The sequence below is a fragment of the Numenius arquata genome, chromosome 2 (genome assembly GCF_964106895.1).
Source record: "Numenius arquata chromosome 2, bNumArq3.hap1.1, whole genome shotgun sequence".
In the NCBI taxonomy this organism is placed as follows: Eukaryota; Metazoa; Chordata; class Aves; order Charadriiformes; family Scolopacidae; genus Numenius; species Numenius arquata.
This window is the reverse complement of record NC_133577.1, coordinates 34,537,820-34,563,344: the sequence shown is the minus strand read 5'-3', so window position 1 is coordinate 34,563,344 and position 25,525 is coordinate 34,537,820. Positions and strand designations below refer to the sequence as shown.

At 37.8% G+C, this 25,525-nt stretch overlaps 1 protein-coding gene and 1 pseudogene across 1 annotated transcript in view; one reads left to right on the top strand and one right to left on the bottom strand.

The window, feature by feature from the left end:
* KIF6 (kinesin family member 6) overlaps nucleotides 1–25,525 on the top strand; it is a 174,103-nt gene that overhangs the window by 114,613 nt on the left and 33,965 nt on the right. The window contains exon 15 of the mRNA XM_074161912.1: nucleotides 5,272–5,327. Within this exon, the coding sequence (XP_074018013.1) occupies nucleotides 5,272–5,327 (56 nt within the window). The remainder of the gene's footprint in view (nucleotides 1–5,271; nucleotides 5,328–25,525) is intronic.
* On the bottom strand, nucleotides 5,982–6,965 carry LOC141462610 (adenylosuccinate lyase-like; annotated as a pseudogene).

Sequence of the window (25,525 nt, the reverse complement as noted above, 5' to 3'; positions counted from 1 at the left end):
ACCATCAGCACTTGTCCATGTTGATTGGATAGTAGCACCGTTTCAGTGTTGGTTTTTCAAGTGTTAACCCTCCTTTATACTGCAAGAGAAATACAAGGTTTTGAGATTGGAGATGCCAAAAGCAGATCTCTCAATCTACCCTTGTAAGTAACATTTACCATAACAGGTTGATTGGGTCTTTTTCTTTTTCTTTTTCTTTTTCTTTTTCTTTTTCTTTTTCTTTTTCTTTTTCTTTTTCTTTTTCTTTTTCTTTTTCTTTTTCTTTTTCTTTTTCTTTTTCTTTTTCTTTTTCTTTTTCTTTTTCTTTTTCTTTTTCTTTTTCTTCCTAGGGTTTCTTCCTTCTCCAGGTTTCTCCGGCTTTTTTTTTCTGTTTTAGCAACACAATTTTCCCACTTAATAGGCACAAAAGACATTGTTTTCCAGGTCGCTCAGTCTTATATTCATTTACTTCAGTGAAATTGAGGCAAAAATTGATCTCCACATCTCTGTGACTTATTCAAGATCTTGCTATTTATCACTTTTCTGAACTGGTTAACTTTCTATTTGGGTCTATAACTTAACCACAGGGACACAAATTGCCAAGGTATTAGATGTATATAAGAAGCTACCCATGTAAATTTGATGTTTAATAATGCCTTTCTTTTGTTCAGTATATCAGATCATGCTACATCCCTGCATAAATGATTACACTGCAATCACTTCTGGCTTTGCTGTCCACTGAGCAGAACACTTCGTGGTTACAGCATGACATGGGAGCAATACAATTCTGAACCATGCCCTGAATTTCCTCTAGTTCATCACAGTTCTTCCATATTTTTTCTGTTTGTTATTACTGTGAAGCAAACCAGCGTTTCCTTCTGGTTTCAGAACATGTAATAGAGATGGGCAAAACCCACAAATTTTGACACCAGATTTGCTTTCCCTAAAGAACAAAGAGATTCAGACCAGTGCCTTGGGTAATCCCTCTCTAATGTGCATCAGCTGATTGCTGAAGTCAGTGCTAAAGTGAATGTTGATACCCTGGAGCAAAATGGTTTTCCCCTGCCATTTGCAGTCATTTTTAGCAAAGATGTCCATAGCTTCAAGTTTACCGAGTTCATTAAAATGGACTTATATCAAGTCCAGTCTGTAATTTGGACTGCAGCCTCTGAACTACCAGTTAAAAAAAGCTCTGTTACTCAGCCAGCGTTCAAATTGCACAGGAAGAAGTGTGTGGACACCACATGCTTAAAGGTTACCATAACTTCCCTTTATATGTAGGCCTCTTATGTTAATAATTTTGTTTATAGTTGCATAACCACTTCTGTCATACCACAAACAGTATTTGGTTCACAAATTACTTATTTTTAGCTGTCTTATTTTTTCCTTTGGGTATTTTGGATAGATTTTCTTGGCTTGCTAATTATATCATTCTGATATTAATTGAATGGTGAACTGTTAGGGAGCCTAGTTGGAAGTTTGACTGTGAAGGTTGCAACTGTTGCTTGGGCTGTGAACTTAATTATATAGATGTGACTATACATAGTCATACATATACAATATACTTTTATTTTCCTGTAACTACCTGTGTATAAATAATCAAATGTAATCAGTTGATTAATTCAAAAACTGAAAAACGTTTGTCTTGTTTAAATATATATATGTATAATTATATATCTATATATAATATATATTATGTAATGTTAATATAATAAATATTAATATAATTAATATAATAAATTATATATAATGATACAGAAAAATTTATATATACAAAAGAAATACTGTTTTTAACATAAAACTTCATCTATTACTTTAGAGATCTTTACAGGGGCAGTAGCTCAGTACTGTAACTCAGTACGCTCTCTGGATTTAAAAGGTGGGGAAACATATAGTTAAGGATAATTTCTCTCTTAAGCTAATTTACTGGCTTACTGTTCAAGTGAAAGACAATAGATTCAAGCTATCATATAAGGATAGTTGCCTATGGGAAATGGCTTTGTAAGATAGAAAAGGTGGTTTTCTACAGCTGAGTTTACAGTTAATACAAAACAATTCTTTTTATTTTTCTTCTGTACATTAGTAACTGCTGCCCTCCTTAAAAAAAAAAAACAAAAAACAAACCTCTGTGTTTATGCCCAGACAGAATTAGATTTCTGCAATTTGGACCTCCTGTATTTGACTTCCAGAGAACTTAATAATATCCTGTTTCTCAATGCAACCGTGTTCTCTTAGCATTGTTTCTCTGAGGAGGAGAAAAATGCTTCTCATTTTCTGGTGAAATATACTACCAGAAATCTTCCCAGCTGCTCCAATGTAATATTGCATACTGCACAAAGCTTTTAAATCCCATTCTAGTCAGTATTTCCAGTAGTAAAATTCTACTGAGCTTACAGAAGTGATGTAGGTCTAGTTTCTATTTTGTTGTTCTCCATTATTTTTTTCCATTTTGTTGTTCTCCACTAATTTTTTCCACTTTCTTCTTTCCTTGATTTCTGTGTTTCAGCTGTTTAGCGGCTAATTTGTTTTTTCAGTACCTATGGATGAGGTCCATGGAAAGGATGAGTTTCACTTATGTCACTTGTTGTAATTTCTAATAATTAAAAATGAATGAACGTTCATATAATTCACTAAATGTCTCCATTCTCTCATTGGACAGCCTTCGAGTTTGTTTACATTATGAGTTAGAGATTTGTTTTTCAAAATGTTTATTTTTTAATTACTGGCATTTGTCTTTGAAGAGTGAAAAACACTCGTTCTGCTAAAATTAGTGGCTAAATTTGGGGTTTCATCATGGAATATTTATCTTGTAGGTAATAGAAGCCATGATTTGGCAAGTTGAGCCTTTCTATGGAGCGTTGTCCATGTAAGATACACATGAACTCTTTTCAGCTAATAATATAATTGTTCACTCATCACTATTTGTAGCACTATCAGCTTTATGCTAGATAATATCACCTTTTTATTAGAGGACTATCAGAAATAGCCTTTTCCCTTTCAATATTAGAATCAAATCTTATGTCTTTATCTGCTTTATTTTGTTTGACTGTGATTCATAGTCACAGATGGAAGTTGTTGGACTGTCATAAGCTAATGCCAAATTTCAGTTTATGTTATTGTGCCAGTTTATAAACTGTGGTGTTTGAGAAACAGATGCATGGCCCGTTCAACTGTTGGCAGTAACCTATGAATAAGGGCTGGATAGATAGCTGGCTTCAACTTGTCCAGCTAAATCTCTCTGTGAACATGAATCAGTCAATAGTCAACTGGATATTTGCCTCAGGAATTACTAAGTAATTGATGAACTTAGTACTTGGCTCATGGGAGCTGAGGGAAAGAGAGAGAGGTACTTTGGGGTGTTTCACTTTGATCTTTACATAATCTTCAAGGCCTGTTTGGGTGCTCTAAGTCAACACCAGTGGAAAAAGCTTATATAAACATCTTGCAGATGTTTCAAAGGCTTCTGCCTTCTCTATGTAAGAAACAGTAAGTGCTGAGGAACCTTCCGGCTTTAACCATTTAGCCATGTTGAATTCAGCCCTGAAAGTAAATGTTTGTGACCAGATAAGAATGTGGGCATCCGAAATTCTAACTTTTCCAGTTTTACAGGGAAACAGACTAATTGAGAAGAGGCAATTTTCCAAACCCCACCTTCCCAGGGGAAAGTTGTATTTCTTGACTCTGTTTTGTCATTATTTGAGTTAGACAGAAATACAATTTGGATTTCCTCAGCTACTACTCAGTGGCTAGACCAAGACTTTTCCAGATCAGCTGAAGGCTTACTTAACAATTAAGTATTACAGTTCCACCTCCACATTCAGCAACGTTAACTTGTGCACATCCAAGTAACAATTCAGAATTTCATGTCAAGCCTAATGTCCTACAACAAATGTCACAATGCAACAAATCATCCTTCTACATTTTAAATTATTGCTATTTAGACTATTACAATGGATATTTCCTGGAACAAGCCTCAGTTCTCCGAGAGACTCTTTAGATTTTGCCATTGTACATTGAATTGAGTTATTGTTTTTACAGCAGAATATAGTTGGCATTTGAAAGCCTGATTTGTATGCCATTTGTCCAAAACAGTTTTATATAGTACTCAGTTAAATACGTGTAAGAGAATAATTATGACAGGAACTGCTGTAAAAAATCAGAAAACTGAAAAAAAAGCACAAAAGGAGAAGGCATCAAGTTCTAGCAGACTGTAAGGAATGTAGAGAACATAAGTGAATTTGTAAGGCTCTGTAGGCAGCTGGTTTTTAAGGATACACTTAGATATGGCACCTTTCCTAAGGAGCAAGACATACAGTGAGCAGGGTGTTTGATAGCACTGAAGTGAGCATCACTGCAATACCATGTTGCAAGCTAAAAAAGTAACTTATGATCATTAGAATATTTTACATACTATGTAAAGATTTGATTATTTGAATATAATGAGGAAATGGACAGTGGACTACTTTCTAAACATATGTGGCGGGAATTTCACATTTAAAAAAAAAAACTGATTTCCATTTTTGATATGCGGTCAAGCTATTTGCATACTACAAAAGGAAGTTTTGTACTCCAGAAAGGGAGTTTCCGAAGCCTGATTCATTGATTTGTTTCCATCCTTCTCAGCCTGCTTCTTGCTTGCTATTTGCATATCTTCATGTGGCTAGCTTTGGCTTGTTATCAGTATTTGAGCAGTAACTGAATATCATCTGAAAGTCTTCATTCACATAAGGACTATCTGCAGAAGAATAGAATAATTCAGTTTTGTCATGCGTTCTTATATTTCTATTTGAGAGGTTTCTTAATGACTGGGATGTGCATTTTCACTTAGCATAAACAATGATTGCCAATAATGTGCACATTACAGGCTGAAATTTGAAAATTCCTGGTGAGCAGAAGTTCTGAGGCTCTCAAACATTTTATTTTGACTTTGCTTGGATTTTTTTTCTTTTACTTTTTTATAACTGTACGTTAAAACATTGCAAGTAATGTAGCATATTAAAATTAATATAAATATTTAAGAGAATCCAATTGTTAGAATTGAAATAACATAATTTTTAAAACTTAGTGCAATAAATTTGGTTTGTATGTCTAGTAAACCCATTTGTTGCATGGGTTTCTTTCAGAAATGGTTTCTTTTAGACCAGACAATCCTTTCTGATGGTAAATTGTTTGCAAATAGTTCTACTTAGAAATCAAAAAGCAGTCCTGAGAAATTCTGTATTTTATTGTGAACAACTAGTTTAACTAGTTGTTCCTTAGAATAACTCTGTATCATTATGCTTGCATTGATAGATTTGCTGAAGCTAAATACCTTGGAGAAAAGTTAAATGAAGTGAGAAATAAAATAAGTGAGTACATTTTGGCTTCATTTTATCTTTTAGCTGATGAAATCACAGCATTCAGAGGATATGGGAAGATGTTCTAGTTTCTAAAGTTTCTAAAGTCAATGTATTACTAAGATTTCCAATAAGGTAAATTGTTATCTGATGACAGCAGTAATAATTTTATGTACCAGCTTTGATTATTTCAAATACCATAATGTGAAAAACGGCTCCCTTCTTTACTTGACAGGATGTCTGAAATGTATCAAAAGGAGAAGTTAAGGTATTAACATTGGGTTTTCTGGTTTTTATTTTGGGATAAAAGGATCCAAAACCATAATTTCAAATTGTGATATCTGTGGATTAAGGATTGTATTTATCGATAAATTTATATAGCTTCTGATAAAAGAAGTTTTCATTGTTGAATTACCCGTCTGCACTTCCTTTGTACAGATTAATTGGAGCAGTTTTGAGGAGTGCCTCAGCTTGGTTGGGGGGTTTGTCATTTTTTGCTTTGGGGCTCCAACAGCATATGCTTGGCTCCAGTTTCAGATTGTTCAAAGCCAAAAATCACCTATAGATACATTCAACCACAAGCTAGGTCTTATCCAATCCTCTTAGCAGCCCTTGATTTCTGAGTTCGGTTGATCCCAAGCCTGTAGCTTCTTTCCTAAAAATTGGCTATCTAAGCTCTCCGTCAGATGAGAAACACAGTTTTGTCCTCTGTCCTTGAAGTCCTTGGAGATCAGGTCCATGTCCTCCTATATGCATACATTCGGGTGAACCAAGTCCCTTCCATCTTCCAGATACAGGCTGTGAGGGACCAGATTTAAAGGTAATGTGGCATCTAGGTCCAGTTTCTGTCTCCTTCCTCTGAATGGCACCAGCACAAACATAGATGGTGAAGTCATTATCACTACTTCTTGTCTTGTAACAGCAGTTGAGTTCTGGGAAAGGACAAAAATTTCATGGCAGTACTGACAAGTGCTCTGTACTTTCACCACAGCCATGATTATATTCTCTGTGGTCATGAAGGGAAGCTACTGCCAGATTCCCCTCCCAGTCACCTTCGGGTACACCACAAGTCCCTCAGAGATATTATGCAGTATATATAAAGTTGTGTCAGCTATGAGGAAAGCCTCAGCCATGTTGGCTGGCACTGTGTTTTCAAACCACAGCACGAAGGATGTTTGGAAGATATCCAGAACCAGAGACATCAAGTGCTGAGCCCTACTGCCGCAGTGTTCTGAACACTCAGTTATTTCTAGAAGACATGATACTTGAATCAACCTGCTTTTTCTCAGTAGGCTTATTTGTCTCCTTCAGACTTGTCAAAGCATAAATCTCAGTACAGAGTTTATGCATGGATATCCACAGATTGGCCCATGCAAGTAGGATTTCAATATCTACCTTGCAAATATGAGTCTCTCCAGTGTCCATACAAGCTCACTTAAATCCTGCCAAGTTGGCTTTTTCTCCTGGTAAACTTGGAAAAGCAGGTTGAACATATTGTGGAGGACAATGCATGTTATTCTCCAGGTAACAGGAGGCATCTCCAAGGTGAACAATGCCTGCAGCTTTTGGGCAACGGTCTGCACAAGTGTGAACGTGAGCTATCACATCAGGATATGACCTCTTTTTCTCTGCTGCCATCTTGAAGTCCATATTGCCCTGATTTACTTCTGTCTCCTACATTTACTCCTCCGTGATAAGCCCAAGAGATTTCTTGGCCTAAATGAGGTAGAGCCAAAGTCAGCATTGAGTCTCAAACTTCTTTCTCTTGCTGAAGTTGAAATCCATTTTGGAGCAGGCATAGTTATCACCAGCAATAAGCAGCCACGCACAAGCACATCTTTCTCAGTGCCTGGGGCTGCGACTGCTCTTTGAAGACAGAAGCCTAGCAGCCACCTTACATGCACCTTATATATATTCCAAATGTCTGAGGGGGAGAGCAACTGTTTGGAGGGTGTGGGACACAGTACGAGAAATGGTGGGACACACGCCAGTCCTGAAGGTACCACTTGTAGTGTCATGTTGGGACAAGACTTGTGTGGTCTGTAAGTCCTTTGAGACTTGCAGGAGTTTGCTGTGGCAGCTCTCAGAAATAATGTAACAAAACAACGTAGATGGAGCCTCTCAAGGCTGTTGCCATGGATCCCAGCAAAATCTAAAAGAAATCCTTGGTTTGGACTGAATCGCTGCGGGTTTTTCCCCACCAAGTTAGGCAAAACTTCTGATAGCTATAATGCAGTAGAGTATGGATTTTGCTGCAATTAAAAGCATCTGTTTTAAAATTTGTTTTTCATTAAGTTCTTCAGTGTTAGAAGTGAAACAGCGAAGTCTATTTGGGGAATATGAACGACATAAAAATCTGAGCGCATATTCATATCTATATGTAACCTAAAAAACCAAACTGATTCCTTGAACAAAACAAGCAGCTGTATAGCAAGTCAGTAGTATTGTGCTGAACTTGACAATGCTTATATGCATCTTTCAGAAAATTGTAATAGCTTGTAGTCCACGTGAATATTGAAAAGCTCCTTTAAGTATCAAACTAGAAATGGCTCCATAATTCTAAGAAAAAATGCACAAAATCACACATTTTGTTTTTGGTTTGGTATATAAAGTGCAGTTACAAGTGTTTTCAAATTGAAAATTAATTTTGTTACTCTCCATTTTTTTATTTTGGTAGTAAAATGAAAAAATAGTCTTTTAATTTAGTTCATGCTGTAATCCTACTGTATAAGCAAGAGATTCCATCCATGTTCTATCCTTTTATAGCTTTCCATATGCTGAGCTATGCAGATTATGCAGATGTACACTACTTTGTGGATGGTTTTTAAACACTGATGTCTGAGGCTTGAGAGTGATCATATTTTATGGTCCTTCCATTAATTCTTTCTGTGTAACTTTATGCAGCATGTGAAAATTAGCACTCTGGTTAATATAAATACTATATTATATTAATTTGTCCTTTTCTTCTATCCAGCCTTCTTTTGATCATAGTTGTTAATAAATCTATTAGCACCGCTCTAACAATTATTAAATGTTTGCATCCAGTATGACACTTTCAAGCTTATTCAGCTTTGCCAATGCAATTACACTAGTTTATATAGTTTAGCAGCCTGAAACAATTTTTCAGTTAAGTCTTTCTCGTCATAGCATACAAGCTCAGAGGACCATTAAAGATGCTAAGTAAAGTTACTGACCTGCCAAATTTTTACTGAAAATGTGGTAGGAGAAATAAGAGTCATCTGCGGCCTGCAACTAGATCTTTAATTTACTTTTATTGTTGTTTGGGTTTCCCTAAGCATTCCTGGCTGCCTTGTTGTGCACAATCAAGAACAGATCCCATCAATATCGGTTTCTGTTATTTCTAAGCTACACTTAATAGTATAAAACTATGCACCACAGAGCCCATTTCATGCAGTCTGATTATATTTTGAGATAGTGACAGCAGTTGGCTGTAACTTTTATGTCATAAATACTCTTTCATTCTGACCTTGGAAATACTAGTGTTTTGCAGTAAAAAGTACACAGAATACTCCAAGCACTTCTCAATTACACTAGCATTTCAAAAACATCAGGAAGCTAGGACTGGAAAAAGAAATTTGCAGTAGAGTTTTCTTGGTAGGCTTTTGCTGGTGTTATTGCTTGCATAAAAAGATTAAGGAAAACAATGTCTAGATGTAAGATGGAGCTTGTGTGGAGTGACTATATCAGAAATGAGGCACTGTGCCAAGCATGCCTCTGCTGCTATATCACATATTCCTCGATTCTATCTCCTTTCATGTTTAATAGCACTGCAGAGAAAGCTGAGATTTTTTAATTATTTTTATGGAAAATAATAAACGTCTTGGATTTTTCACAATGCGTACTTTTCACAATGACCTCCTAGAAATAAGAATGTGGCTTTTATTGTAGGATGAAAATTGTCTTTTTCTGCTGCTTAAAAAAAAAAAAAGATTAGGGAAAAGTTTCTAAGTCAGGTCATTTTAGTGATCCTGTTTCCTGCATTATCACAAAAACTTCTGTATAGGCACACATAAAGGAGCAGAGGGCTTTGGTGCAAACACTGAGGGGCGCTTCTTTTTGAAAGTCAATATACTACATAAATACACCACCAAAAGGTAGAGAAAGTATGGATTTTGAACATATAGATGTGTCTAGTTTGGTTTGAGTGAACTATTCAGAATTTTTTACGTATGACTGGAGAATGTACCCAAGGACTGGACTTTGAAAGACAAATACAGAAAGCCAACAAGTAAAACTGGAAAAAAATAACTGAAAGGTCAGGGAACTAATAAGAACTCTGTAACCAGTGTAGGAGAAGTGGAAAGTGGGCCAGCACTGACGTAAAAGTAAATTTTCACCTTTCTAGTCCAACATTAAGAACTTTAAAGATGTGTATTTCACTAGCTTAAAAAAAAAAAAAAGTTTTATTTTCTTGTGGAAAAAACATGCTGTGCTGCTGCAAGTGTTTTTGTATTACATCATTTCCAAAGACTTAGGGTCTCTAACAAGAACTATAGATCCTTTTGGTATTACTGAAAAAGTCTGGGTGAAGAAAAATTGAATCTGAAGCCAAGGATTTGATTTCATAATAGTGAAGAATTTCTTCATGCAAAAAATTGAGTGCTTGTGTCTAGCACATTGTGATGGGTCAACCTTGGCTGGCTGTAAGGTGCCTGCCCAGCTGCTCTATCTCTCCCCTTCCTCAGCAAATCAGGTTGAGAAAGTAAGAACAAAAAGCTCATGGTTTAAGAGAGAGATGGGGAGAACACTTACCATTGCAGGCAAAACAGACTCAAGTTGGAGAAAATTAATTTAATTTATTGCCTATTAAAAGAGAGCTGGAGAAACAAATACAAAACCTCTGAAGCCAAAACTTCTCTCCTTATTAGGGTTAGTGGGAGTTTTATTTCTGGGACGCTGTTATCAGCAAGGTGGTTTTGCACCATTATTAAGAACATTCTGTGTGAAAGGATTCTGGTAGTAAGAAGTTGTCTACATCTGAACAAACTGCAAAACATTAAATAACAACAAAAAGGCCCAACTGCTACTGCATTGATCACATAGCAAATTAGAGTTGGGGGATTAAAAATACTGTTTTCAGTGCAAATTAAACTGCTATATTCATTCAGAATTTAGTGACTAAAAAAAATGCCTACATACAAGAATATGCTACGTGTTAGATGCATTCAAGATTAGTAAAGAGTTCCAGTTCATCCATATAAATTATGCCTATCTATTTTGGGATATTTATACTACTATTAGATTTAGTTTTTTCCTAAAGGAAAAAAAGCATACTAAATGGTATTTAATGCCCAGAGGGAAGCAGCTGTTGGTTTCAGTCTGTTCAGAAATCAGCTAACATTATGATTGAAGCTGGGAGAGAAAGGGCAAACTCATGTGGGAGTAATAACTGTGTGAGGAAACAGGCACTCTCGGAATGAAGAAGGGTAGGTGGGTGGATTATGTGCACATGATGTTGATGATGCAGCTATACCCACAGGAATGCTGAGATGTTGCACGGCTCTACCTCGTTTCAATCTTTGATTTTAGTGCACAAGATCATAGGATACCAAAGCCAATTAATAATCTTTAGTGAGGGCATGTCCTATTATTGCAAAGTAATATTATTGAAGAGTCTTCATTTAATTTGTTTGCAAATTATTCAAATAATTAACCTTATGTATCACAGTGAATGGAGTACTACACTGAAATGGTGAGGACCAGAGGAGAGTGAGGACAAGACATAGCAGTGCTCAAGGATAATATTGATTCTGACTCACTGCCTTGTACCTCATGCTGTTATTTCTGTGAATACAAAGTTAGATGTAAACGCTAATCAGAACCTAAATAATGTAAAAACTGAATCTATAATCACCTTTTTCTCTATGTACAAGACTTATGCACGCATACATAAAAAATTATTTTGTTATGGAGATAAGCCAAGTAGACCTCATTTTAAACCCCAAAGTAAGAATATTTTGTGCAAGTTTTTTCTTTATACCTGCGCAACTTTATGAAGGGAACTGGTAGCAACCTTTTTGAGTAGATAAGAAATGAAATACGATCAAGTGATATTCTTCAGACAGAGGTAATCTGAGAGCACTCTGTTGGCTATGTTGTATATCTACATTGTTTTAGGTTCACATGCAGGCAATAAATTACTTTGAAGAAGGAATATCAGTTAGTTAAGAACTAGGATCCCAAGGATGATATTAGGAATGTAATGCATATTTTAGGTCAATAATTATACAGACTGAAAGAATTGAGGGAAGTCATGGATGAGCAAAAAGCATTTTTTAGACTTTTGCTGAAGAAGTATATGTACTTGAGAAGGGTAGAATTTTTCTTAAAAAGAAAAATATTGAAGAAAAATTCTGTGCTTCACATGGCATCTAAATGAAATGAAAATGCTGGGATGTTTTGCTATATGAAAAGAAAATTCATCAAAATCAACGTCTTGCTTTCTTAAAGCTCAATACTGTTGGTAGTATTATCTATTGATTTTATATTAATATACATGTTCTGAGGCAGAGACATTAGCTTACTGGACATTGTTTCAGCCATGAATGAGGTGAGGCTATAATAAGGGAGAAGTTACTGTGCTTTGAAATGCATTCCATTCTTCAGTGTAATATTCTTGTTCTTTTATGGAAATAAACATTGAGACTTCATAGCTGCTGATTAGTATAATTCACTGTTCTAGTTTAATTCCAGAAAATGTCAAGTACTTACGCAGACTTCTATCTGATATATGTGCTCAGTGAATTTTACTGGAAATGACTAGTCCGGAAGAAAAATGGCAAGATTGCATTGAAAAAGGGATTGAGAAACTCCAAGAAGAAAGTTTACTTTCCACAGGCATATCTGATTCAAATGAGATGCAAACAACTCATAAATAAATGAATTCAATATGCAGATTTAATGAACAGATAACTCAATATCATTCCACAGCATTTCATTCTTCAGGTAGCTTAGTGTAAGTTGCTGTTTTCAGCAGAGACCTTTAACTGAGGTCAGTTTGAATTCTAGTTGTGTAAGAACTGAAAAGAAAACTCTGAAAAGATTTCCACATTTGGCTTTATTGTTTTAGTTGATGAAGGGCAGCAGGCACTAGATATAGTAGTAACTGTTTTAAACAGACATATAATATCACTTACACTGTGAAATATACTGTAATATAGTCCATCAGTCTCTAAAGCTGCCTCCTTTAGCTGCATTCATAATTCCATCAAACTTTATACCACTGAGGCTGCTCAGTCGTCTTCTGATGGTAAGAGCAATCCATTGTTGTGCGCTCAGCCACTCACTTTAGGACTGTCATCTATTTAAAAGCTGGTTGCTTTCAAATGCTTTCTTATTCCTAGTCCTCAGGAATGATACAAGTATATCGTGGTCTTTCGAGTGCTTTTTCTAATTTTATAAGCAAGTGTTTCACTCTATGGAAGTGTTGTATACTGCCCTTAAACGTTACACTGAGTTCTACCTCATGAGAGACATAACTTGCAAGAACAGCAAGAGAACTTGCTATTTGCTGTTTATCTTGTTCTTTGATCAGAGTCCGTTCTGGACGTGGAAAGCTCCCTGAGAACCAAGCGTTAACATCTCCATCAATGCTTGACATTGAAAAAACAGGGGTCCCAGATTTCCTTCACAGACAGAAATCTGAGCAGTGTGGTCAATCAAATGTGCTCAGGATATGCTGAGTATGTGCAACTGGGCACTCACACAGCCCATGCTGTGCAACCCATCCAGCACACTCTGTAGGTGTCAGATGTACTGTGTGTGCTCAGATGACTTCTACAAAGCCTGCTTAGTGTCACTCTGCATGCATTCTGCGTGTACAATATTTATGTGTCCAGGATTTCTGGCTGCCTGGCAGCTGCTACCCAAGCTGGGCTGCTCACTACCTGAGAAATTCCATATGAACAGCCAAATCAGCAATCTAGAACAAGCTGAAACAATAGTTTACCATGAAAAGTAGGAGATTTGGCAAGTACCCTTCAGTGTAGACTGGAAGCTCTCTGAAAGTTGCTTGCCTGGTGCTTCACCATTTCTGTTCTAGCACTGAGATATATATAAAAATAAAGCCTCGTTATACTTAGTCTCCACTAATTTCTTCTCTCCTGGGAAGCTGCCTGCATGTTGCAGATGTCCTCTGCCACTTAACAGAGTCAGTCTTGGTTGTGGCAGAAAAAGGAACACAAGTAGTATTTCTACCATATTTAATCTCGGGGGTGTAACTATGCTGTTTACTCCTGAGGGATGTCACTTATGACTAACATAACAAAGTACATTAGCTCTGCAAAACCTGCAGCCATCTGTGAGAAAAACAGAAGAGAAAATAGGCCATGGGGACAAACAGTCTCCCAGATGTAATTTCCCAGCTGGGATGTTATTCAATGTGGCCCAGTGCCTAGAAGCCCCAGTCTGTTTCTGATCTCCAGGTCAGTTTCAAAGCAGTTTTGTAATTAATGAGGCATGTTTATGTGTCCACCAAAAATAGCAGTAGCTGTTAAAGCTGAAGCTATTCAGCATGGCTGACACAGTCTTCAGATTCTTTCTCCTTAATTTTTTGGCCCAATTGTTTTGCAACCTAATGCTGAAAAAACAGAGTTCCTATGTGTTTGTTTTGGATAAATATCTAATCATCGTGCCATTACGACTGCAGTTTTGGAATCTATTTTTTAAATGTTATATTTCGATTTTTGGAAGCATGGAATTGAAAACACAGGAAAAACAGCTGAGTTTCTGCAGATTTTATTCTCTTAACCACCTTGTCACCATCTGCAGTTTGTTCTTTGTTAGAAAAGTGATTTACTTTGCTTCGCAGGATGCTCCATCTTTTTTTTCTCTTTGGTTAATCTCCTTCCATTTTAACTTATTTCCTTCTTTCCATGATGAAATATAACTTACTTTCACCCTGATTATGTTAAGGTTCTTTTTCTTTTTCAGTTCACTTCAGGCATGATTTCATGGCTCAGTTTAGCCATAGCATCTGTAGAGTACAATATAAAAATGCTGTGATCTCTCACAGCATCTTTCATAAGATCTCTCTCAAGGTGCTGTAATGCAGAACAGATGTCATGCATTTCACACAGGCCTGCCAGATAGATGGTTGCAAAATGGTAACTGGTTGCTACCATCTTGCGCAGACCCAGCACTGTGATGAAAGTTTCCACAACCTATTTTCTTGTTCTAGGAGCAGCCAGTTGGCTAGTAATATAAAGCAGAGAGTGACAGCAATATATTTTTCTTTCTTGCTAGCAGTGAAAGGTTCATGTTAATGATATCGGTTTTTTCCTCACGGTGTTCATAGTGAGTCAGAGTAATCAATTAACTGCCTTGTTTGTAATCAACAAGTCATATTTTTGATTTACATGAGAATTTTTGCTTAGAATCTCAGAATTCACTGCAATGTGAGCAGGGCTCACATTTTGTTGGGGTAGTGCTTAGTGTAATTCTTGACACCCTATGATTAAGCAATGAATAGTAAAGTAATATTTTTAGCTGAATGAGAGTCCACAGAAAACTGATAGTGACACATGCAAACAAGGAGAAAAAATGAACAAGAACATAAACTCTATTATAATAGCCCATAAAGTATTACTGTGCCTTTCTGAAATCAGGAGAGACAATCCTTCTTTGCTATACTTAATGTAAGCAACATAAACGTTATAGGTCTAACTCTTGTCTCACTTCAGAGGTACACCTAGATTGATGGCAGCTGTAGCAGAGCTGTCTGTTCTGCTGCTGCTCCAGCGCGTGATCATGCTTGGGCAATTGTCAGAAAAGACATAAGGAAAGATATCATTGCTATGTCTCTGTCAGTCCTGAGCTGGCATAGGATTTGTCTTCCCTGCTCTGTTAGAGCTGAGACTGTCAAGAGAATCCTAGCAGCTTTCTGGCAGCCTTTGTCCTTTTTCTGTTCCTCCCTGTACGAAGAGGATACCATCTTCGGTAATATAAAACCGTCTTTGCAGCAGCTCTAAGGAAACTTATTTTGGAAGGTACAAGTCTTTTGGCTTCATGAGGCAATGCATATGTTTACGCCAATGCTAAATATTGTCCATTGTTTTGGAGTAGCTTACATATGTTTGTTTTTACTTTCAAACAATAGGCAATGTCCCTGGGTGACAGTGCATAGGCTGAATGGGTCTTTAGAATGAGAAAACACGATTTGTCAAATGACTTATTCAGAAAATACCAAACTGAATGAATTCATTTGAAGAGCTCTGTTATGCTCCCCTGATGTGCTGTTCTTTACACAGAGGAACCTTATTAGTGTAGCAGTCACTCCAGGACTAAGATGTTAATGTTTTCTTTGGATCTGTGTTGGAATCTACATATGCAGGCAACATTTTCATTTTCTAATTATTACAAATGGTGTTCTGTTCTTTAGAAATAGAAGTATTTTCAGGGGAAAAAGTTATGCTCAGGAAGAAACCAAGTAAACCATTTTACTTAAGGTTTTCACTAGAATAACTAAAAGTAAATGGACCAAGCTCATTGGATTTAATCACGCTATGAACTGCCATGACTGTAAATTTGGAACAGTATCTCTCAGTAACAGATTTTCTGATTGTAGGCTGTCTACAGGCTGAAAACAGGTAGTCATTGCTGGATTGCAACCTGCATTTTGCTGGTTTATTAGGCTAGTAGTTCTTAAATCAGTCTATTTAAAGAGAAGAGGCTAGATGATAGTTAATGCTATATTATAGGGTGGGGTTTTTTAACTCTTACAATCTTTTGTACAAAAAGCTTTCCTTAATCATGTCTGTCTAGTACTGGATGGCCCAAGATTTTATGAATGAAGAGTCAAACCTGCAAACTCTAGAGAAGTAGACCTTAGCTTATTCAGAGTAGCACTGGCAAAGAATGATACCCTTCATGAGCACAGAAATAGAAAGTTGTTTTTCCTAGGATCTTGTGGTTCGTTTACACATCTGGACAGCATTCATGCAGACTTGCAGTATAGGCATGTGTACTTACATGTACTAAAATACAACAGCTTTTTTCTAATCAAATCTAGTTCCTAAATCATGTAGCACTAGTGATGTCATCACAGCTGATTGTGAATGTTGCAGGAGGAGTGCAATCAACAGAGAATAACTCTATTATGAAGATGTTCTCATGCACTTTAGTTAAGGCCAAGGGAGGATGTCTGTTCAGAGCTGATTACATCATTATGCCAGTTATATTGAATCAGGTTGCATTTTAAACTGCTGAGCAATTCAAGAAGCAGACAGGCTTATCCACAACAGTAAATATGTACTTTATTTTTAGAGGAAGCTATTTCAGATTTTACTGGGATGCTAATATGTGTCTAACACTCAAAAATCCATTTCTCAAAGTCTTAGTATATATATATTACAAGTAAATGAGCATTAAAAAATGTCATACACCCATTCTCACTCTGACCTTGTTTCCATCATCCTGAAATCTTGACATGCCCTCAAAACATGGGAGCATATCTAAGCAGCTTCAGCACCATAATTTTTTTATCATTTATTTGATTTTTAATTTTGTGTCATATCTGTCAGATTCCTAACATCAGTCTAAGTATGTCTGATCTGACCAGAAGCCACACGACAATGTGAGCTCAATTCTGGGTCAGTTTCTTGGGTAAGATAGCAAAATTTTAAATGGTTGTGGAACTGAAGTATATAGTGAGGCCTGGAACTGTATACTTAGTTTTCTGTTGGGCAGCCCTGGCCAGAAAAAATATCACAAAATGAAACTAGACATCAAATTGTTGCATATAAATTACAAAGCCATGTATTATAACAGAAAATAACCATGTCCATCTTATACTTGGATACATTCACTCTCTGTTCAAAATATTAATTGAGACCAATATATTATTACCAGAAAATTTGTTGAGGGCTAAAATTCTTTGACTTTGCCTATTTGTGCTTTAAGACCCTTTATTTATTTTTTAAGCTTCTTAAATTTGGACATTAAAAAAAAAAACAAGAGAGGAGCTATATACAAAGCTGTTTTTCTGACTTTATTTTCCCTATTCTTTCTCTTCACATTAATTTCTCAGACATATTCAATAGATAAGCTGCATTTAGTCATGTGAGCATCCAGAGTACTAAATTCACAGATTATGATTCCTTATCCATATGGCATTGCTTTTTACCCATGCATTTTGGGCCCGCTTAATATTTAATTCATGAAAAAATAGATGTAATAAACAAAAGATTAACAGTTTCCAGATATGCATCATTTCTGTCTCTTTTCTGCCATATAAAACGACAATAGATACACAGAATAATTGTTAACTTTGGACAACACCTAAAATAACACTCTGGCATCTAAGGGTGAAAATGAAATTTAAGCACCCAAATCAGGAGAGCTATCTAGGGAAAAAAAATCTATTCACTTTATTTCCTGAGATACAACAAACTGCCTTTGCTAGTGCATACAGAAGTGCTGCTTTATTGACTGAGCTGCCTATCTGCTACCCATTGATAATCCAGAAATGATGTGTCCTTCTGCTGAAGACTCTTGGACTGCACTTGCTGCTGAACATCCGTGTTTGGCTAAAACTACCTGGGCAGGATTGAGTTTAACTTAAAAAATACCCAGCTGGGTAGTGACAGCCAATTTTGGGACGACAATAGAATAAACATCTCAGCATTTGTTTCTAAAGTCAGAAAGCATCCAGCTTCTGAGTTCCTGTCTCAAGGAGATGTTGAAATGCGGTCCAGACCCCTTAGTGCTTTCTGTTCGTTACCCTAGATATTCCAATATTGTGTATGTATGTGGACTGTTAGGAATTTATATGCACTAGCCACTTTCCATACTCCGCTTTCTATGGAAAGGAGTCCTGTACCTTTGGGTGAATGGGAGGTGTGGTACATGCTAGCATTTCCCTCATTTAGATGAATGGGACCTTGGGGAACACCTCAGCAATTAAGGCTAAACAGACAATGACAGTTTATACTTGGAGGAAGAGAGAAGTCCAGAACTCTGTCATCAGAAAAATAAATCCAGTTTCTGTACAGTTTTTCTGTATATCTCTATCAAAGCTTTTTTTTTTTTTCTGTACCAGCCAGAAGGTATGAAAGGCTATTACAAAAAAAAAAGTGGGATAAAGGGTGCTGTGGAAATGCAGGCAAAACAATGAACAGTTACAGGAATGTCCATCAAACAGAAAGTGTAAGTAATCATCTTATGAGAAAAAAAAAGGTATGATGTAATCTGGCCAGAACTAATGAGAACATGTAGGCAATGGGGAGGAGACTTAACATGGAGGTTAGAAATAAATGCATAGAAATGGTGACAGAGTTTAGAGGACTATATATTGAGTAGCTCAAAGAATAATCAGTGAAGTCAAATACAGTGACTATAGCAATGAGTGACAGAGACTGCCGTCTCATAAGCTTTCTGTCTGTAAATGTGTCTATAAAAGTTGTGATTGTCTCAGCTGAGTATGGCAAGGAAGGGAACATGCCCCAGTCAGCTATTTTAAACAGTAATCTCAAAATGTGCAATATCCTACATCAAAGTAAAATGTATGCATTTGAATCTGTGATATTTAAACTTCAAAGGATGAGAGTATGTTGGAAAAATTGTATATTTCCAAGTGTTTTTGTTCATGTGCTGAGTTTAGGCTGTGGTTTGCAGCTATGGATTTGGTGTGGAAGTGAGAATCGTGCTTCCAATTCTGAACCTGTCATCTTTTCTGGGGTCTCTGATGAGTTCTACTAAATGCTATCAGCAACCTTGCTCCCAATGGTCTGCTACACCTCTTTGCCAACTCTTTGCTGGTCTCCAACCCTTTCTTCCCAGCACAGCTGGCAAAAAGTGTTTACTAGTATTTCAGACATTCCAATTGACTTGATGGCACTGTCACGGCTTAAATTCCTGACAAGTTTGTGCTGAGATGCCAAACTGTGGTGGAGTAGCCAGAACGCAGGCAGACATTCGCTTCTACCAACTCTGCTGTGGGGGCAGTAACCTTTGACAGCAAACCTTGGGAAGGAGGGAAGGGAAAAGGAAAAGGAGAAGCTAGAATCAGTAAAATCTTAAATTGCTGCAGATGTTTCTTCTGTGAAAAGGCATTAATCTTCTGCAGCAGGTTATGCTTTGCAGTATGCTACCTGAAGTATTTTCATTAATGTATTTTTAATGCCAATGAGGGCTGTGTTTCACACCTTGAAAATGTGTATGCTATAGTCAGGAGATTCTGAGTGCTGCAATAGTGGTTTTTCTTCACTGATGCCTTCAAGGGCTTTCTGAAAGGTACGATTTAAATGGGGATTTGGCCAACCATGTATCCCAAAATAGAACATTTGCATCAGAAATAGTGTTGAGCCAAGTTACTAGTGAAGACTCCTTTCCCCCTGGACATTGCCCTAATAGAGCCAGCTGATTGACATGTTTTTGCTATCAGAGAAGTACAAAGGTTGCAAAGAAGAGTCAGAATTTGCCCCAAATATTCATCTGGGTCAGAGAAAGGCTGAACAGTTTGTCTGCTTTTAGTGCTGTGGGATTTTGAATTAGAACAGAATCTTTTATTTTATTCCATGACTTTTCTTGTCAGATACTTTTTATCATAGGTGGTGTTCTCATACAATTTCAGCATCAGATTGTCAAAAGCGTCTAACATATCTGGTAAGATTTCCAATAACTATCTCTTAATATTCTCCATTTGAGAAACTACTCCATTGAAATATCTCCATTTGGGTTCAATGCCTCCTACTTTCAGAAGTTCTTTGTAAGCTGTTACAACTCTGGCCTCAAGCTCATTAAAAAATATATCTCTGCAAAGCTCATGGAAGTTATGTGATTACCCTTCTCTCTGTCTTAAAAGTCTATCTCAGTGATTGTTTGCTGAGCATACAACTTTAATTTGTGCTCATTCAGCAGGACTCCTTATATGACTCAAGTAGATGCATGCAACTTTATGTATCAAACTTAATAGATCCAGAGTCTTGAGAAGGTCTTCATCGTTGGGTGATAGCTGGGTCCAACTGCATATATAGGGGCATTGCATTACAAACAACAACCCCACATATTTCCTGTCATGGTTTAACCCTGGCTAGCTGGCAGCTAAGCACCACACCATCACTTGCTTACCTCCCCCCCACAGTGGGATGGAGGAGAGAATTGGAAGGGTAAAAGTGAGAAAACTCGTGGGTTGGGATAAAGACAGTTCAATAGGTAAAGCAAAAGCTGCATGTGCAAGCAAAGCAAAATAAGGAATTCCTTCAATCCTTCCCATTGACATCCTGGTGTTCAGCCATCCCCAGGAAGGCAGAACTCCATCAGTAACTTGGGAAGACAAATACCATCACTCTGAATGTCTCTCTCTCCTATTTCTTCCCCCCAGCTGTTTTTTGGCTAAGCATGATGCTATATGGTATGGAATGTTATATGGTAGGGAAGTGATCGTGCCTCTGTACTCGGCGCTGGTGAGGCCTCACCTCAAGTACTGTGTTCAGTTCTGGGCCCCTCACTACAGAAAGGACATTGAAGTGCTGAAGCGTGTCCAGAGGAGAGCCACCAAGCTGGTGAGGGGTCTAGAGAACAAGTCATATGAGGAGAGGCTGAGGGAACTGGGCACGTTTAGTTTGGAGAAGAGGAGGCTGAGGGGGGACCTCATCGCCCTCTACAACTACCTGAGAGGAGGTTGTAGAGAGGTGGGTGTTGGCCTCTTCTCCCAAGTGAATAATGGCAGGACCAGAGGAAATGGTGTAAAGTTGCAGCAGGGGAGGTTTAGATTAGATATCAGGAAGAATTACTTTACTGAGAGAGTGGTCAGGCACTGGAACAGCCTGCCCAGGGAGGTGGTGGAGTCGCCATCCCTGGAGGTATTTAAGAAAGGTGTAGACATGGCACTTCAGGGCATGCTCTAGTGCCCGAGATTGTTGGTTTGTGTCTGTTTGTGGGTGGGGTGGTGTGTGGTTGTGGGCGTTTGGTTTGGTTTTGGTGTTTGGTGTTCTGGGATTTTTGGGGGGTTTTTTGTTTTTGGTTTTTTTTTGGTTTGGTTTGGTTTGGTTTTTTTTGTTGGTTGGACTCGATGATCTCAAAGGTCCCATCCAACCAAAAATATTCTGTGATTCTGTGAATATCCCTTTGGCCGGTTGGGGTCAGCTGTCCTGGCTGTGTTTCCTCCCAACTTCTTGTGCACCACAGCCTGATCGCTGAAGAGGTGGTGTGAGAAGCAGAAAAAAAAAGATAGATCTAACACTTAAACCGTATGGTATTATTAGAGACTAAAAATGCCCCAGAGGGTGAGTTCCAGGAATCGGAGGTTCCCTGGATGCATAAGAGGATGTTCTGCTAGATATTTTATGTAACACCAAAAATTATTTAAAGATGGAGAAAGAGAGAGATATAGCATCCTAGTTGAGGTGTGAAGGTTTCATGATCTCCTGGATGAAATGACTTCTTAAGCTAAACACAGGCTTGGAAAATGTGAAATAATAGCAAAGTATAAAAAATAACAAGAGATGAGAGGTTATTGACAAAGGCTCCATCTTATCAATTATTAAGTCAGAAGAGACCCTCCATCAAGTTAAAGGTCTAATCCACATCGGTAACAACAAATGTTCTCAAAGGGAGAGAGTTAAGGTTGTATGTGTATTCATACCTTGTCCAGTATTTTTATCCTTCAAGTTAGCAGTCTTTGAAACCTTATAATAGTATTATATGGAAGGTCTGATAAAACGTAAGAGAAGCTTTAAAACCTGTAATGTGAACTCAGACAAAACCAAACCACTTTTTAAAAACAATATTACTTTAATTGTAACATACTCATTTTTGTATTGCCCTGAAGCATATGCAGTAGTGTCGAAGCATTCATTGTCTGTAATAAATTGGAAAATAATTTCATCTCCTTGAAACAGTCTGGAAGAACACAAAGACAAGAAATTACAGGATGGCTGTACTATTCAAGTTATGGATTCTGTCGTATTTAGTCAGCATATAGGTTACTTTCCTCTGCTTTACATCAATCTTAACTGGACTTCTCCATTCCATTTTGTCTTCTCCGTTTCTCTCCTTGCTTTTGTCTCCTGTCACAAAGCTTGAGTTCTGTGTTACCAGTTCATCTCTTTTCCATACCTCAGGATGGTACATGTGTCCAGAATCACAGGCCAAAACCAACAGATTTATCACAGCCTTAATGACAGCTGGCTGCATGCTGAGTGAATTCCTAAATTCCCCAAAACTACTTTGTTTGCCAAAACATGTGGAGTTGCAGCATTCAACATTTTATTGGGACTGTTATCTCCAAATGAAGAATGACTCCACTGGAAAAAAAATACTTGGTATCAGCTGCAGACCTATTTTTAGCTTCTTGTTTGGTGAAACTTCAGAAAACATAATTAGCCATATGTTGAGAGATGTTTGCCAAGTCTTAAATTCAGTTTTTGCAAACCACATTTAAGCACTACCTTGTCTACAACTTTACACTGCTGGAATCAGAAGACAGGGGGATTTTTTATGGCAATGTGATTCTTCATATTTCTTTGAGTAAATATTTGTGTTTATGAAGGTTGTAGAACTGGCAGTACTAAAGACTGAAATCTTCCCTTTGTTTATATGGGAAGGTTTGTGCAGGCAACAGTACTGGAATCATCCCCTACTTCTGTCACTTATAACTTCAAGCCTTGTATTGGGGTGATGGTGCTCTCAGAGGCAGAAAAGAAGAGCAGGTCAGAAACATTCATTCTCCCCCGCAAGTATTTGTAGTGAAAACAGAACAAGATTGGTTTAATCAAAAACATGTACAGAAAATGTTAAGGTTTTATAAAAATTAAAAGTTTGTACATGAAAAACAGGTTTTTTTCCAAATGAAATCTAAATAAACTGTCAAATTTCAAATTGGATTAAAACAAATTGGAAGATTAAATCATATCTGGTTAAGTCTTGGTATGGAATTATAGTCAGGTGCCTCATGGTACCCTCATGTCCTCTGAACCACAATTCCTGTTTGGGCTACTTTTCCCATAATACAATTACAATTTCTCCTCAGGAAGTTTTCTGCAAAATGAAGTTCAGTTTTTGCTGCCCTAAGAAGATAGCTTGGACTATATGAATTGCGTAAATGTCACCTTTCTATTTCTATGCATAGAAGAAAAAGAGAAGTTTTTTGCTATAAGAATAGTTAGACTGGATTTTTATTTTTCTAGCAGAAGGAGAAGTTTTCTATGGTTCCCCTCTGATTACAGGTGGTCTGGTTCCAACTCTTAATTCTTTCATAAATCTGCAAAATAGAAGAAGGATGAGATTTCTTACACCATCACGATCCATGTCATGGGTGGAGCAGAAGTGTACGAAGGCTAGGATGAAGGGAGGGAGGAGCATTTGGGGTAGTTCCACGCTGCTGGATGGCCTAACAAAGCTTACAATAAAAGTAGGGCTTCTGAAGCCTCCATGCTTTCTGTCTCAGCTGTACTGAGAGTAAATTCTAGGTAATTGGAAGTCAAGCCTCTTGGCTATAATCGTGTAAAAACTACTTCCCATATTCTTCTGTTTCCACATATTTGTATTGACTGCAAGCTGTTAACTATCTGTTCGATCTTATTTTCATTGACTTGTTTGGCTTGCTCTTTTTCTGTTGACCTCATTGCCTTATTTGATAGAAGTTTATGCAAAACGTTTTGATTGCTGCTGATCTGTTTCTAGCAAGGTTAAAGAAAAATAATGCTATGCGGGGGTTGACCCTGGCGGGACACCAGGTGCCCACCAAAGCCACTCTATCATTCCCTCCTCAGCTGGACAGTGAAGGGAAAATATAACAAAAGGCTTGTGGGTCGAGATAAGGACAGGGACATCACTCAGCAGTTACTGTCATGAGCAAAACAGACTTGACTCGGGGAAATTAATTTAATTAATTGCCAATTAGAGGTCAGAGTAGGGTAATAAGAAATAAAACGCAAATCTTAAAATAGTTTCCCACCTCTCCCTTCTTCCTAGACTCAACTTCACTCCCAATTTTCTCTGCCTTGTCCCCCTGAGCAGCACAGGGGGTCAGGGAATGGGGGTTGCAGTCAGTTCATCACACGTTGTCTATGCTGCTCCTTCCTCCTCAGGGAGGACTCCTCACACACTTCCTCTGCTCCAGTGTGGAGTCCCACGCACTGGAGACAGTTCTCCATGACCTTGTCTAACATGAGTCCTTCCCATGGGCTGCAGTTCTTTGCAAACTGCTCCAGTGCAGGTCCCTTCCACAGGATGCAATCCTTTGGGAACAGACTGCTCCAGCATGGGCTCCTCTCTCCATGGGTCCACAGGTCCTGCCAGGAGCCTGCTTCAGCATGGGCTTCCCACAGGGTCACAGACTCCTTCGGGCATCCACCTGCTCTGGCATCGGGTGCTCCATGAGCTGCAGATGTGTATCTGCTCCACCATTAACCTCCATGGGCTGCAGGGGATCAGTCTGCCTCACCATGGTCTTCACCATAGGCTGCAGGGGAATCTCTATCCCAGTGCCGGGAGCACCTCCTCCCCCTCCGTCTTCACTGACCTTGGTGCCTGCAGAGTCGTTTCTCTCACATATTCTCACTGCTCTCCCCTCACCTTCTTAAATATGTTATTCCAGAGGCACTACGGCCATTGCTGTTGGGCTTGGCCTTGGCCAATAGCAGGTCTGTCTTGGAACTAGCTGGCATTGGCTCTATCCGATATAGGGGAAGCTTCTAGCAGCTTTTCATGGAAGCCACTCCTATAGTCCCCACTGCCAAAACCATTTCCTCACAAACCCAAGAGACGCTACTAAAAACATGAATTGACAGGACAGAGAATTCGTATGTCACCTTTATTTTCAGTCGGTTCTTGATGAATTGCATGTTCTCACTACTAGAACCATTTTTTCAAATGACAGTGGCATTGCCTTCTGCAGCTCACAGTGCTTAAGAAAGTGAGTTTCTGAGCCCTCACATGAAGATACACGAATAGATGGCTTTCTGAGGCACCTAAATGAATGGTAATCCGTTGAGATGATTCTCAAGTTTACTACAAATTGTTTCATAACTGTTTCATGGCTCAATATTGAGTAAGTAACAACACCCTGTGCGATACAGTACAATAGAATAAAAAGGATATAAATATCCAGAATAGCAAAAAGCAATTTAAGGAAAAAACTGGTACATTTAATCACGTTTCACTGAGTATTGACATCAACTGAGTTGCTATATAAAGCTTTCAAAGGACAAATAGCATGAGTGTATATTATTTATCTGGGCCTTTACTGG